Source organism: Lonchura striata, chromosome 10 (assembly GCF_050655825.1).
Source record: "Lonchura striata isolate lonStrDom1 chromosome 10, ASM5065582v1, whole genome shotgun sequence".
In the NCBI taxonomy this organism is placed as follows: domain Eukaryota; kingdom Metazoa; phylum Chordata; class Aves; order Passeriformes; family Estrildidae; genus Lonchura; species Lonchura striata.
The window spans coordinates 23032966-23050608 of record NC_140712.1 but is presented as its reverse complement, the minus strand read 5'-3'; the positions used below and the strand labels follow the sequence as shown (position 1 = coordinate 23050608).

At 44.8% G+C, this 17643-nt stretch overlaps 1 protein-coding gene across 12 annotated transcripts in view; it reads left to right on the top strand.

Annotated features, from left to right (window-relative positions):
* The window catches only part of MEGF11 (multiple EGF like domains 11), a 255172-nt gene that overhangs the window by 226290 nt on the left and 11239 nt on the right, over window positions 1–17643 (top strand). For 6 of the 12 annotated variants that reach the window (XM_085588995.1, XM_085588994.1, XM_077785950.2 and 3 more), the window contains 4 exons: window positions 2383–2511; window positions 2657–2890; window positions 8842–8960; window positions 15652–15718. In XM_085588995.1, the coding sequence (XP_085445121.1) occupies window positions 2383–2511; window positions 2657–2890; window positions 8842–8960; window positions 15652–15718 (549 nt within the window). The remainder of the gene's footprint in view (window positions 1–2382; window positions 2512–2656; window positions 2891–8841; window positions 8961–15651; window positions 15719–17643) is intronic. The other 6 variants (XR_014957713.1, XR_014957712.1, XM_021552638.3 and 3 more) reach the window with 2 other exon arrangements.

Genomic DNA, 17643 nt, shown 5'->3' with positions numbered 1-17643 from the left:
CTGGCTCTTAAATGAGGTGTTGCTGTCAGCAGGACAATGACCCCAGGCACCTTATATAATCCATAGGGAGGAGAGGGCACCTCTGGAAAACTGGGCAGTTTAAGCATAAATAAATTCAGTGAATCCCTACAAATTGGGCCTTTCATTCCCAGGCTGAAGTTAAGTGAGAGAAAGCAAATCCCTGCACTCAGTGCTGACTGGATGGGGCCTTCCCAAAACACTTGTACCTGATAAATGCACCCCAGCCCTGAGGCTGCCTCAGGCCTTGGCAATGCTGCTGAGAGCAGCAGCCCCAGGTTTCCCAGTGTACAAACACAAAAGGGTTAAAAGCAATAAGTCCTTTCTGCTCTCTGCCTTCCAAAGAATATTGGGGATATGGGGCTTTCCCACAGAAGTTATGATGTAGGCATGGACCAAATAAAGATTCATCTTTCCGGTGAAAGCAGATCAAGGAAAACAAGGTTGCTTGCCATTTTGGGAAGGGTCTGTGTTTAGCTTGAGCAGTGAGTGTTTCCCAATGAACCTCAATTGCCTTGCAAGGGATCTGGAATGTTTTCCTGGAACTGTTGTCCATGTCCTACTGGAATATTTAGCAGTCTGTGCCAAATGGCTTCTTTAAAGAACACAGAACGAGGGTCCTGGAAACTGGATGTGTTGTAACTGGCTAATTACTTGTTTGTCCAGTAAATTCTCACCCACTTACTGGGATTCTAAACACAGGTGAAATCCACTTCATCTTCCCAAGGCACTAATTCCACAGGGTTCCCTCACTTTTTTTGGCAGTAAGGTAATTCAATAACTTTCCTGCCAGATTTGCAAGGGAAGGCTTTTTAACTGCAGTTTGCTACATGGATCTTTATGGAAGAATTTGTGCACGTAACTTAATTCATAAATATGTTTTTGCACACACTTGCATTCAGCAAAGTGAATATCTCAGGGCCAAATCTGTGTGCTCTTGGAGGATTGCACATGGCACCACTGTAATCCTGTAAGTGGCCAGCTTCCTGGAATTTGGGGACACCTTTCACTGCAGCCACAGTGAAAATAGGAAACTAAAGAATTCCACAAAGAACTGCACAATAGCAGATTTTATACAAGGAGCTGCTTTATGATTTGACCCCTGTATAAACCTGATGCTTTCTTTTCTATACAAACTGGAAATGTATTTATTTACTTGTTTTTCTACTGTTTATTTTAAAAGAATCTCTTCATTAAGGCTCCTTCCTTCTCCAAATCCTGCTGAATGGGCAGTCACACTGCATTGCAGATGAAATGCTTAATTGCAGGCATCATTTCTGTGGTGCAGTCCCAAAATTTAGGCCTTATTCATTTTAAGTAGGCTGCAGGCTGATAAAAGAATGAGCATTAATTGTAATAATTTTATTTTTTTCTTTGTTTGAGTACCAACAGATTAAAGATACAATTTTAATATACACTGCAAAAATCAATAAACAGATACTGGCTATGGTTCTCTACTTAATATTAAATTTTGGCTACCAGAAGCTACTTTGAGACTGACACTGGGGAGGTGTTGTCATGCAATGAAAAACATTTGCAGTGACACACGAGGAGTCATATCTTGAACAATATATTCCACAGGATCACAGCAAGAGTGCATGTTTTCAGTAATGCAGCTTCTCCGTGGAAATAAGTGGGATGTGACAGACATTGTTTCTTTCAATTTATTCTTGAATAGTGCTTCCAGAAGTACAGTAAGCTGCCTACAGATTTATTGTAATAGCTCATCATGGTAATTGCATGAATAAATTTCTCAGCTGGACATTCAGGTATTTTGTCTTTGATAGAAACACAAAGACAGGATAGAAATTCCTTCTGTAGTAGGAATCCTGACACCAAAGCAGAGCAAATCAAACCATTCAGATGCTCAGTTCTGAAATTCCACCTACAGAGTTCTATTCACCTGGCACTGGTGGGGATGAGTAGGAAAGCATGTGGGGTTTGTTTGGTAAAGGCTGTTGGGTTCATATTAAGGTTCATTAAAACTTTTCTTTGCAAGTCCCTCCCTGAAAAAATAAAACAGGTAGGTTGGTGAAGAATGCTGAGCTTTGTTGTCTACAGCTTCTGAGCTCAAGCTCTGTTAAACTCTGAACATTTGTATTACATATCAGGTCTTTGAAAGCCTCTGTACCTATCACTGATTTAATTCTATGAATTTTCCAGAAAGTTACAGCTTAATAAGTAACAAACTGCACACAGAATACATTTAGCTCCTGCTTTAGACTAATAATAATTTCACATTAGGGTGTTATCCTAGAGATCCTAAAACCTGGGAGACTTCTCTATGGGATTTCCCATGGCAGGTGTTGTGCCCATTCCCAAAACCAGAAGAATTCTTCCCAATGTTTTTCTTTGGCTCCCCAGAGTGCTCTCCAGGAACATTTGGTTATGGTTGCAAACAACTGTGTGAGTGCATGAACAATGCAACGTGTGACCACGTCACAGGCACTTGCTACTGCAGTCCAGGCTTCAAAGGGATCCGATGTGATCAAGGTACAGTGGAATTCTCTCTATAAAATCCCTCTCTCCCTCTCTCTCTCCCCCTCTCCAATGATGTACTTGCCTTAAAAAAAAAACAGTATTTCAAAAATGGAATGTACGATTCAATTTACAGTGTGTTATGAATTACTTTTAACAGCGGCTCTTATGATGGAAGAATTAAACCCCTATACTAAAATTAGCCCTGCTCTTGGATCAGAGAGGCACTCAGTGGGAGCAATCATTGGAATTATTATTCTCCTTCTAATTATTATGGTCTTGCTGGCACTCTTTGTGTGGTATCGACGGAAACAGAAGGAGAAGGGCCATGACATGCCAAGTGTATCTTACACTCCAGCCATGAGGATGACTAATACAGATTACTCACTTTCTGGTAAGGGTCTTTTTATGTTAATCAAATCCAGGCTCATATTCCTGTCTGTTGGGGAAATACAAGTTTCTGTGATGTGTAACATGTGTTATTGAACCTCAAAAATAATGACACTTCCATTCTTCCTCAGAATACCATGGTCTTTAAACACATAAATGGCACAGGAAAGCAAATATAAAACTGATTTAAGCTGCTTTCTGTGTTGAAGTTGATATGGAATATACCTAGGCAGGAAATTTGCTGCATGGAATTTTGAGTCACGTGCATTCCTGTTGCAGTGCGGAGATGTTTCCCTTTGTGAAAACTTGGGAAGCCATTTTTGGTTTGAGGAGGGGGATTGGCTGGGTCAGTCCTAAGGTCTTGGTTTTGTCTGTGTTGCAGTTTGTGGTTTGAGGTGTCTGTTTGTTGTCACTCTGTGCTGTGTGCAGACCAGTCCTTGTCACGCAGACAGCTGGTAGGAATCGTCTTCCCAGGAGCTGAGGAAAGCAGGAGAGAGCAAGAGAAAGGCTCTTCAGGATCAAAGCATTCTTCCTTCTTTCTATCCTCTGCTACTGCTGTGGAGGACAGCTTTTCTTGACAGATTGTCTAAATTTTGGAGGATGTGATCTCCTTTCCAATGCTGTCATTCTTACTCATTCCTCTCTGGCCAACATCAGGGACAATGCCAGGCAGGAGATGGCTTTACTTCCTTCTGGTTTCTCCGTTGTCTCTGGGGATCTTAGGGTTTACTGCTCTCTGACTTGTTCTCTTCTTTTTAAATGGCTGAAACCCCAAGTCCAGGTAAATTCAAGCCTCTGGGGCAGGCAGGGGTTGGCCCAGCAGCTTTGCTTCCCCAGGCCTGCAGTGTCTTTTTCTTTTTGCTTTCTGCTCTAAATGCATGAGGCCCCTTGGCTTCTCTGCTGTCTCAGGGTGGCACAGCTGGAAGCTTTTTATGGATTTCCCTGTCAAGGATGTGCCTGGAAGGAGCCTCTCCCATTAAGCCAAGGATGGTGATGCCTGCTGTAATAACTGGAAGTTAATCATGGAGCTTCTTATGGCACAGTGACTTCAGTCCTCATGCCAGGGACATTTTCCTGCCACAGTGTGTCCCACATCATGGGCTTCCCTGCTGAACACCATGGACTAGTCTCATATCTAGACCACTCAGTAGAGCATTCCTTTTTCTGATAGCTACAAAAAAATAGGGGAGAGAAATTATCATGGATGTCCTTTCTTTCCTTCTTATTTTTGAATTTTAGCTTTGCTGGCTCTTGCTTAAGCTGCCCATTTGGGTAGCAAACAGATGTTCTTCACACTCCTCCCAGGTGCAGCAACCTTTCCCAGAGCTCCTGATGCCATATGATATTTAAGTACATGAGGAGCAAAAGTATTTTGGAGATGGCTGAATTCCTGGACACATCCTAAATAGCTGGGATCACATCCCTCATGTGCACTGAACCTGGGATCTCTTTTGCTTCTTGGACTGGGAGTTTAGTTCTGGCCCTCGTGGCATTGCTGCTCTGTGTCAGGTCAGTTTATAAAAACTCTGAATACCAGATCCTCACAAACTCAAACAGCACCAGGTCAGGGGTTTTCACGGGCTTCTCTAGAAAGGAATTGGATAATGGTTCTTTCCTGTTCTTCTCTGTCAGGGATGGGGATGCAGAGACTGGGCCTTTTCTTTCCTCTTACTTGCTTTGTGCAGTCCTTCTAGCAATAGAAATTGTATCACTCAAGAAGCTGCAGCAGAGTAGGGTCAGGCATCTCTTTCTGGAGGTCATCTTGCAGAGGAAGATTAAGAAGACAGAAACACACTGCTCCATCTTCAGCTCATTATAAATTACCTGCAGGTACCAGCATTGTTTCAAGTTTGGGGTTTTGCCCTTTTTAGAAGGGCATTTACAGTTTCTAGACAAGAGCTTCTGAAAACTCCCTGCCAAATCCTGACTGTCCTCCAAATCCTGACATTCCCCTACTGAGACTTTCAGTAAGTGCCCCAAGTTTGGCCTTACCAATGCTGCTTCTCTTCCCTAGAGCAGAGAGGCAGGAAAAGGTGCTGATGTGCACCTTCCTCAGCAGAAAGTGGAGAGGTGGATACTGAGACAAGCTCACAGAAAAGGAATTTGTGGCAGGCAAGACAACACGTGTGTGTCTGAGGGCAGGTGTGTTACAGAGGATGCTGAAGGACAGCAATGATGCCTCAAGTTTTAGCTTTTATATTTTTCACATTCTGTGCTGCTTTAGTGTGTCATTCTGAGCTTCATACTAGGGGATGGAGAGCTCTCATCACAGAGCAGGGAGACAAAACAATTCCTTCTCCAGCTGGGGACAAGGACAATGATCCAAATCTCAGCCCCAGAGCACAAACAACATGGGCTGGAGAGAGAAAAACAAGAAGGGACTTCATAACTTAAAGCTGGAATTGGACAATGTACTCCAAGGTGCCAATGGAGCAGAACTGATCCCAGGGAGAGCCCCCGGGAGCGCTCGTGCATTTTGGGACCATTTTGGGACCATTTTGGGACCATTTTGGTTCATCCTGGGACAGCCCTGGCTGGGCTCTGGTGCTGCCCAAGGTGGATCCATGGAGGAGATCCTTGAATAAATCCCTGCTTTATTCTTTAACTCCATTTAGTCTCTGTTCTAGGTCAGCCTTCACAAGGCAACAACAGCAATATTGCACAGAGGGAACAGGGATTCCAACCTTCACCTGCAGGTTTGCTTGTGCATTAAAGGCAGAATACCATAAAGGCTTGTCCAATGGATAGAATCCCATGTAAACCCATGCACTTTGGCAAGAATTCCACCTGGATGGCTGCAGCATCCAGCCTTCTGTGGGTTGTAACATTATGGCTCTCCTGAATCACCAGTTGTTCTTTTGACTGTTTACTTATTTGGGTAATGGTGGTGTTGTTTCTGAATAGAGTCACATACACAGATCCCTAGCTCCTGGAGGCAGCAATTTCCTCCAGCACATTTATTTCTGGAGGATGTTTTTGGTATTTACATCCTCAGCTCCTGTGAGACTGATAATCCATGCATATGTGTGAGAGAGATTATGAGGAAGGGGAGCCCCCTGGGCAGCCCTTGGACTCTTTTGCATTTGTGGATGAAGGATGTGGCAGCAAAACACACACTTTGTCCAGCAGCCAGGGGAGAAGAAAACCACCCGTGCTGGGAGGACTTAGCCACAGCACATAGATCCAAGAGCAAACTTTCCTGAAATCAAAATGGTGCTCCTCAGCATGAGAGCAGTGCACTACATCCAAAAAAGATTTTAAAGTGCACGTTGTTTAGTTCAAGGAGATAGGACCAGAATGGAAAACTGTGTGGTAGTGCTGGAGAGCAGCAGGGATTTCTTAGTGGGACTTTCACAAAAACTTGGCTATGGGCTGAAGTGATGTTTGAGGTCTTATCAAGGTCTTATCAAACTTTCTGGTATGGGTGAATCCTCTGCTGAGAGCCAAGAGCTAAGCAAAGCTTGACACAAATAAAGCATCCTGAAGCCTAGACAAGACACTTCCAGAAATGATCTGCAGATGATGGGTGGTGGGAGGTGGCAGAGTGAACCCTCCTGTTTGGAGCCTTCAGCCGTCTCACTGACACTGTGTGGGCAGAGAAGACCCACACAAAGAGAAGGAAGCAGCTCCATTTAGCAGTTGAGAAGTCTGGCTCTGTATTTACTGCAGAGTGCTCACTTATTCCCTTTTTTGTGACTGGGCTGGTGCCCAGTTTCCTCAAAACTGTCCTGCAGGATGGGGACTGACGCTCTGTGGCACCCCACAGCCCAGGCTCAGAGCAGGAGCTCAGTCTAATTGCCTTTCCTTTAGGCATTTAATTCTTTCCTTACTGTTTAGACCAGAATAAAATTCTCACCTTTGAGAAGAGAGAATTTTTTTGTGGGTTGGTGGGTTTTTTTGTTGTTTTTTTTTTAAACAGGGATAGCATTAGATTTGAATTTGATGTATTTCCAGCCAGCAGTTACAAGAGCTTCATGAATAAATGTGTAGAAAATGGACTGTGCTATCAAGGTAAATCAGCCTGGGTGGCTACTTAGGTATCGACCAGAGGGAACTATGTAGAAAGAGTAATTCTGAGTTCAGGGTGCTGCGTGCAAGGGCGGTTAGAAAAGGATTTTGGGGGATGTGTACAAGCTAGGGTCATTAATTCAACACTGTGCTAAGTAGTGGAGCACTCTGGTAGAGTTTTATTTCAGCTGATTTTGGGTGCAGAGAACAAGCTCCAGCCAGCTGAGCTGGGGGAGAACTCGCCTTGTCTCAGGTGGCTCCCGGTGACATCGGTGGCACCTCAAACCCCACAGCAGAGCCACAGGGTCCTGGCTCTTCCTTCCAGCTGGTCCTGGCTCACAGCCAGTGGGGAAGGGAAGGGGGAGGGCAGAGCTGACTCCACCACCACTTTCAGAGCAGAAAGACACAGATCCAAGTGTCCTGTTTAACTGGGACTGTGGGCTGTGGGGAGGGAGGATGGGCCCAAGCCCCCAAAGCAGGCTGAAGGCTGTAATGCTGGGGGCACACAATGACATGAGGGGTGGGTTCCAGCCCCAGTTCCCACTGGCAGACCCCAAGAGAGATGTGCTTCCTGTTGGTTTGATTGTAAATGTCACAGAGTTGTAGCAGGGGGAGATGGCAGAGCCCTGGCAGCCTGGCTGACAGATACTCAATGCAAAGAATTCAGCTCTGGAATCACATCCTGATCTGAGATCATTTGTTAGCAGCAACTCTGGAAAACAGCTGGGACTCAAAGGCTCTGCACTTACCACAAAACAGAGCTGACCTCGAAAATCTCTTTGCATGTTTCAGCAGAAAAGCAGTGCTTGGTCAGAGCTGCACATGCAGGAGCAGCTTCCCCTGAGCCCTGAGCCACAGCCCTTACGTAAGAGACACCCTGCAGATAAACCCACTTCTTGGAAACAGGATATTCTGCAGTAAATTTGGCTCAATCTAGATCTCCACAAGATGTCAGCAAAGCAAAGTGCATGTTTAGAGTGAGGCAAATGCAGAGGGCAAGGAGAGGAGGTGATGGTGGCTGGGGACCCCAAGTCCCTGCCCTTCCCCACCCATCGCTGCCAGCCTTCAGTAAAGGTGATGGGCTCAAGCAGCCACCCCAGCACTTCATTACCCTTTGACATGAAGATGTTCCCCACAACCAACCTCTCTGCCTGCAGTTTGAGCCCATGCTTTAGCAAAGCCCATTCATTTGCTCCTTACAGGGCCTTGGTGTTTAAATGATGCTGCTCCAGTTGAAATTTTCCATCCCTTCTCCTGATGGTACTTTGAAATGTGTATCCATTTGTTACGCAGCTGGAACCAGATTGGGATTGATGCTTTCATTAGAACTGCCAGATTAAATATGATGCCTTTCTTGGTAAATTATTCTGTTTGGTAAATGTGTTTATAACTTAAAATTGAGGAAGTAGATAAAATATCTCTGAGCATACAATGTAAATGCCCAGGTTTGCCTTTCAGGGCTCCAGCTTTGGTTTTTGAAAAGCCTTTGCACACAATGGAAAACGTTTTGTACTCCTTGGTACAGTTACAGCACCTTGATTTCTAACATTACTCCTGGTTTTGTAACAAAAAGGTTTCATTTGTTTCAACTGCAAGACTGCTCAGGGGCTCTTCCATGGGCAGCTGTGTTGCAGCCCATGCATCTCCCGAGTTTTGCCTCCTTCCCCTCACCTGCAAAGCAGCTGGACTGTCAGGAATGACGTTATTAACACCTTCAAGAAGATAACACTGTATTTTTAAAATATTTTGCTTTTTTTCCTCTTATATTTAATGCTAATAGTCAAGAGCTTCACACCATAATGCAGGATAGATTGCATCTGCAGATGTTTTAGAACACCCAGTACTCCAACAAAGATTTCTAAACTACATTGTCTCTGCTGTGTTTTCAGTTTCTTAAGAACTGTTGTGGCTTCCAAAGTATTTTGTGATGACTTGTTTTCTTCCCAGATATATCCCAGGGTAGCAGCAGTGTTCATTGTTTTTCCAATCCAAGCTACCACACTCTCTCATGTGGGGTGACTTCACGCTTCTTTCCCAGTAATCTGGATGGAAACAGCTCCTGTAAGGTAGATATTACCCCACCCCACTGTAGCAATGTTCTTATCAGTTCAAGGAAATCAATCAAAGCAATGTCTCTCGGGCCCTGTTGTCTGCCAGCACTATTTCAAACTCCAGGGTAGCATTCCTGATGTCCCAGCACTGAAAGGTTGGATTTCCCCTCCCTGTATCTTCCCAGTCTCTGGGAATGGGAACTGCAGCCTCATGCCTGTCTGGGTCAGCAAGGCTTGGTGTCTTGGCAACTCTGAGGTATGTTTGCTTCTCAGAAGAGATAAATAACTCAGTAAATATAATTATCCACTAACACAACACCAGTAAATCAATGAAGCATTAATCAGTAATCTCTCTTTGCTGTTTCATTGTTTCCCACATCAGACAAACAAATTCCCTGCTGACACAGACAAGCAGAAGGATGCAAGAAGGTACCTGGTTAGCTTTTGAGGACTGTCCTGACTCATCCAGGGACATTTTGGGAGCTCTGCTTCACTCCTGGCTCTCCAGCAGAGCTATTCCAGCCCTATCACTGGAACATCCAGGAGCACCTTCCTTATCATTTGTTGCAATTGATTTCCTCAGACCATTCATGAACAACACCGTGACTCAATTCAGCACTTTAGCAGTAAATTTAGATATGGCAAATGGTAAAACAGCTCCTCCTTTGGAGCCTTAATAAGCCCAGGTGTGGCAAAGCAGAGGGAGCAGGGGGAAAAGGAAATGCAGTTGATTTCATCAAGGTTGTCAGCTTTAAAAATGACGATGTTTCAGGCTGTGTCACCTTAATCCAAATGTAACTGGAATGCCTTATGAACAAGATCAGTGCAAAAAAGACAGTATTGTACAGGACAGGCAAAAATATCTGTACATGTGCTCCTGTAAGTAATTTCTTAATTGTTAAAAGAAAATCTCATTAAAATGTAATAGAAAGGCTGGCTCCAGAGATTTCTCAGAGAAATGTTTAGACAGATGTGTAAATATGTTTTTTGATGTAGATGGTCCCCTTGCATCATGAATTTTTGCTCCCCAAATTGAAAGTGCAAACGCCCATAATGTCAAATTTAGGATGAGTGTCCATCTGGACCACTAATCCTTTTGCAGAAATTTAAATTAATTCAGAAAAGGTCAAAGCCAGCACCTATCCTGGATTTCTAGCCTGCAGTGCCATCTTCTCACAGAACTACTTCAAAAATTAAGCTGCTGGAAAGGTTTAATCCCCAAGTGGTGCTTTGGGACTTTCCTGGAAGCTGCTCCCCCGCTGCAGCTCTGGCCATTGTAGCCAGGTTGTCCTGATAATCACTGAAAGACCAATAGAACTGGTATTTTCAGGGTATTTATTAAAATATATGGCCTGATATTTCCTTTAGATCTCCCACCATCTCACTTATTAATGAGAATGCTTTGCAGGACTGAATAGATGAGGATGGCCAAAAATACACTTTGTCTGTCTGCAGCTCTGCAGCCAAGTAAGACAAAGGAGCATATAAAGCTCTAATAGCTGCCTTAACGAGTTCATTTCCAAATCAGCTTGCCTGGTGCCATTCTCACTTTCTGCAGAGAAATGTGCACAAGTTGTACTTGGAGGATTCATTTCTTTAGAGTGCCAGCTGGGGTCACAAAGGAACCAGCACAGATGCAAAATGGGGAAAAAAAAAAAAAAAAAAAAAAAAAAAAAAAAAAAAAGGCAGAGGAATGTCAGAATGTCTGAAGGGCTGAGCCAGACCCGGGATGTGTTACCTCCCTGTGCCCCAAGGAGATCAGGCCTGGAGGTGCTGGGCTGGAGCCATTCCTCTCTCTGAGCCTGGGCAAAGCACAGAGGCAGGACAGCTGGGAGCCCTGCTCCAGTTTGAGGAGAGTTTTCTCTCCTCTGCTTCCCTGCCCTTCTCTCCTTTCTTTTTGTGTCTTTTGCATTTTCTCCCCTCTTTTCTTAGTGATCTTTCCACTCTAGTCTCTTTTTTATTTCTCACGTCCCTATTCCTGTTCTCTTTTCTCCCCCAGCTCTACACCTATCATTCCAATTTTGTTCCTCCTCTCCCATCCCCAGGATGTGTGCTGACCCTGCTGCAGTCCCAGGGTGGCACCTCTGGAGGGAAGGAGCTGGGTGAGGCTTTAGCAGGAGCTGAAGGGCCCAGCTCTGCACTGGGCACAGTTTGTGACATGGGTCTGTCTGCACGGGATGGGAGCAGGGCCAGCCTTCAGCAGGGGGAAGGATCTCACCTCCTCATGCCCCCTCTGCCAGACACACACCTGGCCACTGCTCAGGTCCTGGAGGTGAACTGGAGCTGCTGAGAGACAAGCACCAGTGGAGGCACCAAACCCTCCCCAGTGTGTTTGGGGCTGGGGTTGTGCCAGTGGAACACAGGCAGGAGGAAAACAAGTGGGAAGATAAGGGGGAGCCTATCAGAAGAGACTGAAAAAAGGCTTAGCTGCTTTTATCTGGCAGAATGAATGCTGAGGGGGAGCGTGATTGCCATCTATAAATACAGCAAGGTAAACACGAGGAGGGAGGAGAGCTATTTAAGTGAGATGACAGAGCTGGCTTGAGAACAAATGAGGAAGAACTGGCCATGAATGCATCGAAGCTGGAAATTAGATTTCTGCCATCAGATCAGTGAGATTTTGGAATAATTTCCCAGGAAGACTAACGGGACAAAGAAATCTGATTACTGTTAAAATGGAGCTTGATCAGCTCTCTGAGGGATTGTGTGCCTGGGTGTTTGCAATAAAAGGCAGCTGGACACAGGGACTGGGGGCTCCAAGCCCTTCCAGTCCTGTCCCCAAGCCTGTGCCAGGTGCCAGCAGGAGCTTGTAGGGCTGAGCTTCATCTCTGAGAATGGATCTGCAGCTCTGAGGTTCAGGAGGAGGCTCCAGCATCTCAGTGCAAGCTTTTAACTCCCAGCACTTTGCCACAAGTAATTGCTCTTCCCACAGGAGAGAGCTTGGCAAGTCAGCTCGGGAGAAGTGCTGGAACCACTGGAGCCAAGAGATGTTTTACTGTGAGTTTAACTGAAGCCAAACCTTGACCTTTGCTTAGGAGTTCCTACAATAGGTTTGGCCTTTTTTCTCATGACATGTGCAACAGCAACTAGTAATGATGCTGCAAGTTGCTGAGGAGTATGAGACATGAGCTCAGGTGACCTTTTGCCACAGAATTAGCAAAAATTTCTGAAGCAGATAAATGGAGATTACATACCTCCATACCTGTGTCTTCACATCAGAGCTCTCATTGCTGAGCCACAGAGCAGATTTCAGAGATTTCAGATTTCAGAGCTGCTGAGGACCTGTTTTACTCAGAGGATGTTTGGCAGGACCACTCACAGAACCCCTCTCAGGGCTTCAAGGCCAGCTTTGCGTCTGAGTTTTTGTATTGTGCATGAAGTCAAAACAAACCTCACTTTTATCAAGTGCTGCAAAGTTTGTGAAGAATCCTCTGTGTAAAGGATGAAGCTGCTGCACAGCTCAGAAGCAAATGGAGAATTCTCACCTTGAGCTTTTGCAAAGCTCATAATTCCATCCTCATTCCCTTCCAGCAGCAAAAACCCAGGTGTTGGTTTCTACAGACATCATAAAAATCAATTGCTATTAGATGTCCTGATTTTTTAAAGCCAGCAGTTTCACATCTATTAAAGGAAGTCCTAAATTCCACCAAAGACTTCACATAAAATTAGAAAATGCAAAACAGAGGTCACTGGAAATGGTCTGACTGGATGTCACCCAGCTAATAAAAAGGAATTCAGTACAGAAAGCAGCATTTAAGTACCTTTGACTAAAACTTGCCCAAGAAAAAGGAGGACTGCAAATACAGAATAGCTGCAGCACATTCAGGATGGGCATCTAAAACTGAGCAGCACAAGCTTGGACCAGGGAGACCTGAAGTCAGTAGTTAGGGAAATAAATGTCAAATTATTGATTGCTCTCCTGGAGGATACAGGTATGATGGAATTCCTGCCAGCACTTCTTTGCCTAATCACCGTGAACTTAAAAACCTGGGCATTGACAAATGGCTGGTGGTGATCAAGTGGCCACTGTCATCTATCCAGCTATTTCAGACAGGCAGATAATGACTTTGTTTACTCAGGCTGGTATCTCGTTGATCTTAAAAGAAAAGGTGCCAGATATGAGGTAGTTTTAACCAAATTGCTAAAATTACCAGCCTGGAATTTTAATGGATAAGTTTACTATGAAGGATTTCTTCCTCCAGAAAAGCAATTTTGCCTCACAGTAAAAATTGAAATATTTTCTATCTTAAAAAAAAAAAAGTTAACAAATGATAGTGTGCTAAGAAATGATAGTAGCACAAAGAGACAGCTATAATCACATTCAGAAAAACTACATTCAGTAAAACTTAGAAATGTCCCCAAATCATTTCATTTTAAAAAATCAATTCTAGCCCGTAGCTCTTCATGCCAAATTTTAGGTTTGTGAGCTGATTTATAAATCCTGCAAACCCACAGCTTTTAATAGAAACCCCAAGACTTTAATAAATGTGCTCTAAGTGGTGCAGCTGGGTTGAAAAATCAGCATTTGTGTTCTGGCTGCAAGTTTTGAAGAGCAGAACAAAGCCATGGGCTCTGCTGAGGAGAACTGATGGTGCCAAGGGTCAAATTCCTCCCAGTGACCATATTCCAAATGGATCTGCTCTTCATGCCCCTGCCACTGCTGGGCTGTCCAACTGCCCCATCCATCCATCCATCCATCCATCCATCCATCATCCATCCATCCATCATCCATCCATCCATCCATCATCCATCCATCCATCATCCATCCATCCATCATCCATCCATCATCCATCCATCCATCATCCATCCATCCATCATCCATCCATCCATCATCCATCCATCCATCATCCATCATCCATCCATCATCCATCTATCCGTCCATCATCCATTATCCATCCATCATCCATCCATCCGTCCATCATCCATCCATCCATCCATCATCCATCCATCCATCATCCATCCATCCATCCGTCCATCATCCATCCATCCGTCCATCCGTCCGTCCGTCCATCCATCATCCATCCATCCATCCATCATCCATCCATCCATCCATCCATCCATCCATCATCCATCCATCCATCATCCATCATCCATCATCCATCCATCCATCATCCATCCATCATCCACCCATCCATCCATCCATCATCCATCATCCATCCATCCATCCATCATCCATCCATCATCCACCCATCCATCCATCCATCATCCATCCATCCATCCATCATCCATCCATCATCCACCCATCCATCCATCCATCATCCATCCATCCATCCATCCATCCGTCCGTCTGTCCATCCATCATCCATCATCCATCCATCATCCATCCATCATCCATCCATCCGTCCATCCATCCGTCCATCCGTCCGTCCATCCATCATCCATCCATCCATCCATCCCTGCCTCTGCTGTCTCTGTTCCCATCCCTAGTTTGGGGAAGCACAGGGAGCTGCTGGATGATCAGGAAATGACTCCTGTGCTCTCCAGGCTTCCTGCAGAGCTTCCTCAGTGTTGGGGACAGCAGGAGCACGGAGGGCACAGGGACACCACAGGGATGCTGTACCCAGGGTGGGGTGGCAGCAGCACTGAGGGCTGTTGGAAAGGACTCTGGAGGGGTGAAAATGCCTTTGGAATGTGGCTGTAGGTGCTGGGCCCCAGCTGGGATTTAATATCCCAATAGGCTTCAATACATCAGTGGGGGCTTTTTTCCAGGTCTAAAAACCTATTAAGACAGCTAAGGAAAAAGGAATGATAGATCAGGAAAAATTAAATGTTGTGGTAATTGTGAATACTCTCTTTCCATTTTAACTTCCCTTCTGTTTAGCATTTTCCTGTAAATACAGTAAAATGGCAGAGCTGAATGCTTCCAAGCACAGCAGGAGGCTTCCCAGTATGGAAGCAGACACAGGAGGGCAGTGATGGCTTCGTATCTTTTCAGAAACAAGGCTGGGATTTGCTCTTGAATTGACACTTCCTCTGGACCAGCTGTATTCCAGCAGGTGTGGCTCTCAATAATGTGAGGAGGAAAACTCAGCAGTTTTAGCACCTACAGCAATTCCCAGACCCCCCTGCAGGGCTCAGCTGGTGACCACTGATCTGTGGAGCCCCTTCTGCTCTGTCCCAGCCCAGTGGGGCCGGGCAGCCCAAAGCAGAGGCTCCTCTCCTCTCCTCTCACTGCTCGCTCTGGGAGGAGCTGTCCCAGCAGCAGCACCTGCAGGGCAGCTCTGGACTCTCCTCTGCTGGCAGATCCACAGGGGCCTTTGTCTCCAGCATTGCCAAAGAGATTTTCCTTGAGCTGAGAGAACTCGTGTCCCTGCATCTCCTGTCGGTGCACCCACAGCTGTGTCACAGACCCCCAGGCTCCAGGCAGCCCCTCTGTGCATGCTGCTCTAGGGCTCTGATCCATCCATCTCCATGGGACATTTTGGAGCGTGTCACCCCACATCCACAGGCATCCCTGTCGTGGTTCCAAAGGAAATCCTGTGTTCTCCAGCATGTTTGTGTTCATGGCTTGGTGAAGTGACTTTCCTTTGTGATTTTCCCTAATGCCAGTGAACAGCTGTGCAGCTCACACACATCAAGGGCTGAGACGGTGAGGCCAAGACAGGAGTCACCTCCTATTTTTACTCCTGACATCCTTGGGCTGTAGTTTGGGGTGGGAACTGTCTGTCTCTTCCAGCATTAACCCATTATCATACTTTTTGAACAGCTCAGTTACAAAATCCTTGACAGAGAAACTGCAGACTGGAGACCCTACAGCTATCTGAATGAACTAGGTCAGTAATTTTTAAACACTTTAATCACTTTAGTAGACTCTAGAGCAATTCCAAATCCAAATCAGCCTTTCATAAAGGCATAAACAATAATGAGGAATATTGGTGTTGTCTTTAGTTCACAATCAGAATTGCCAGTAGTGAAAGATGGAGAATTAAAAATTGTTTCCTTTACCACAAACCACAGACTGGGAAAGCAAAGTCAATATTCATTTTAGCCTCCCTTCCAAGGTTGCTCTGTTGAATCACTATCATCTACTCTATAAATGTTTTTTTAAGGACTAACTCAGGACATTAAAAATTCAAATTTGGCTTTTTTTTTTTTTTCTTTCATGCTTAATAAAGCTTAGCACTAAATACTGGCATCTTGATGAAGGTGTGGAGCCTCTGTGGGAGCTTGGGTGTGCAATGCTCCATTATCTCCCAGTAAATCATTCCGTGGCAATTCTGAACCACCAGCCAGTGCAACCAAGCCAAGAGTGAAGTGTAATTGCCTCTTCTGAGTTTATTCTTCCTGGCTTGACTTTTAACAGGGTTTTTAGCAGCTCTTAGCTCAAATCCTGCCCAGATTTAGTGCTTTGGATGCTATTTGTTTTCCTATCTGAGCACTCGGAGTTTGGCTCATCAGTGGCCCAAAGCTTTTGCCCTTTCCTTTCCTGGGATTAGTAACATCTCACTGAAAATATGCAGGAGGAGGGAAAGTGCAGCATTAGGGGGTATTATGGGATTTTCAAGGTCAACTATCTCACAGCTCACATGGCAAAGGAATGAACATAGGGCAGCACCAGGCATCACATCATGGCCCTGCCACGCCGTGCCTTGCTCCAAAGGTAACTCTTGCTTGCATCAGGAAAATCACAAATCTGTCAAGCTTCAGTGCAAAATCTTTTCATCCTTAACACCATCCACGTTTTCTATGTAATAAGCTGCAGAACCACTGTTGTGCTTACCTGTATGTGACATGGAGGTGGCTGTGTGTGAGGGTTTCCAAATGCTTCTCAAACCACATTAATTTTCCTTTTACCATTTTGCAGCTTTTTTTGCACACTATTTGCTCTATTTGTGTTTAACTTGTGCTGTCCTGAGCTCCCCATGTGCCACCTCTGTTCTGCATTCATGCATTTTATTTTTCCAGCAGAAATGATGCTAAATGCCTCTGCAGCAAGAATGATCTAGAAGTGATAAATACTTTAGCTAAGGAGCCTCCAGCAAAACACTCCATTTTTTCCCATAGCATTTTGCATCCAAGATAACTTTTTCTTTCTTTTTTCAAACTAATTAATGAAAATTAGATTTTTTTTTTCCTTTCTTCTTAGGACCAGAATTAATGCCTGCTCATGCTAACTTTCACAACGTTGAATCCTTGCTGAGATCAAGGCTGTTTTTACATGCAAATAAAAAGTTTTCACGTCTTTTACTGTTGTGCAATAAAAGCTGCAGGTTCCTCTAATGAAAATTTCCAAAGAGAGTTTAAATCTTCAAGTTTGAATTATAAATATAACATAAAAGTCCGATAAGGTCACACAGGGAATCCTGACTTTCAAACATCATCAAGCAAGGAAGTACCACAGTTGAAAACGTGTTCAACCTTCTGATGCCATGATCAGCCTTAGTTTCATAACACAGATGCTCCAACTCTTGTGTTGGAAGAGCAGCCAAGCCTTGGGCAGGGCTGGACTCAGTTAAAAAGTTAAAAATAGCAGTGGACAACTGCCCAACTCCTCTGCTGTGACCCCATGAATTGTCACAGAGAGCAGATGTGGGAGTGAGCCAAGGAGAGGGAAATAGAAGAGAAATGGAAGAGAAATTTGGAATGGATGGAAACTCGCTCCTGGTTCTTCAGTCAGTGACTTCTGTGGTGATCCCAAAGGATGGGACCCAGCAGATGAGGAGAACCAGGCTCCCAGAAATGCCTGCAGCCCTGCTAG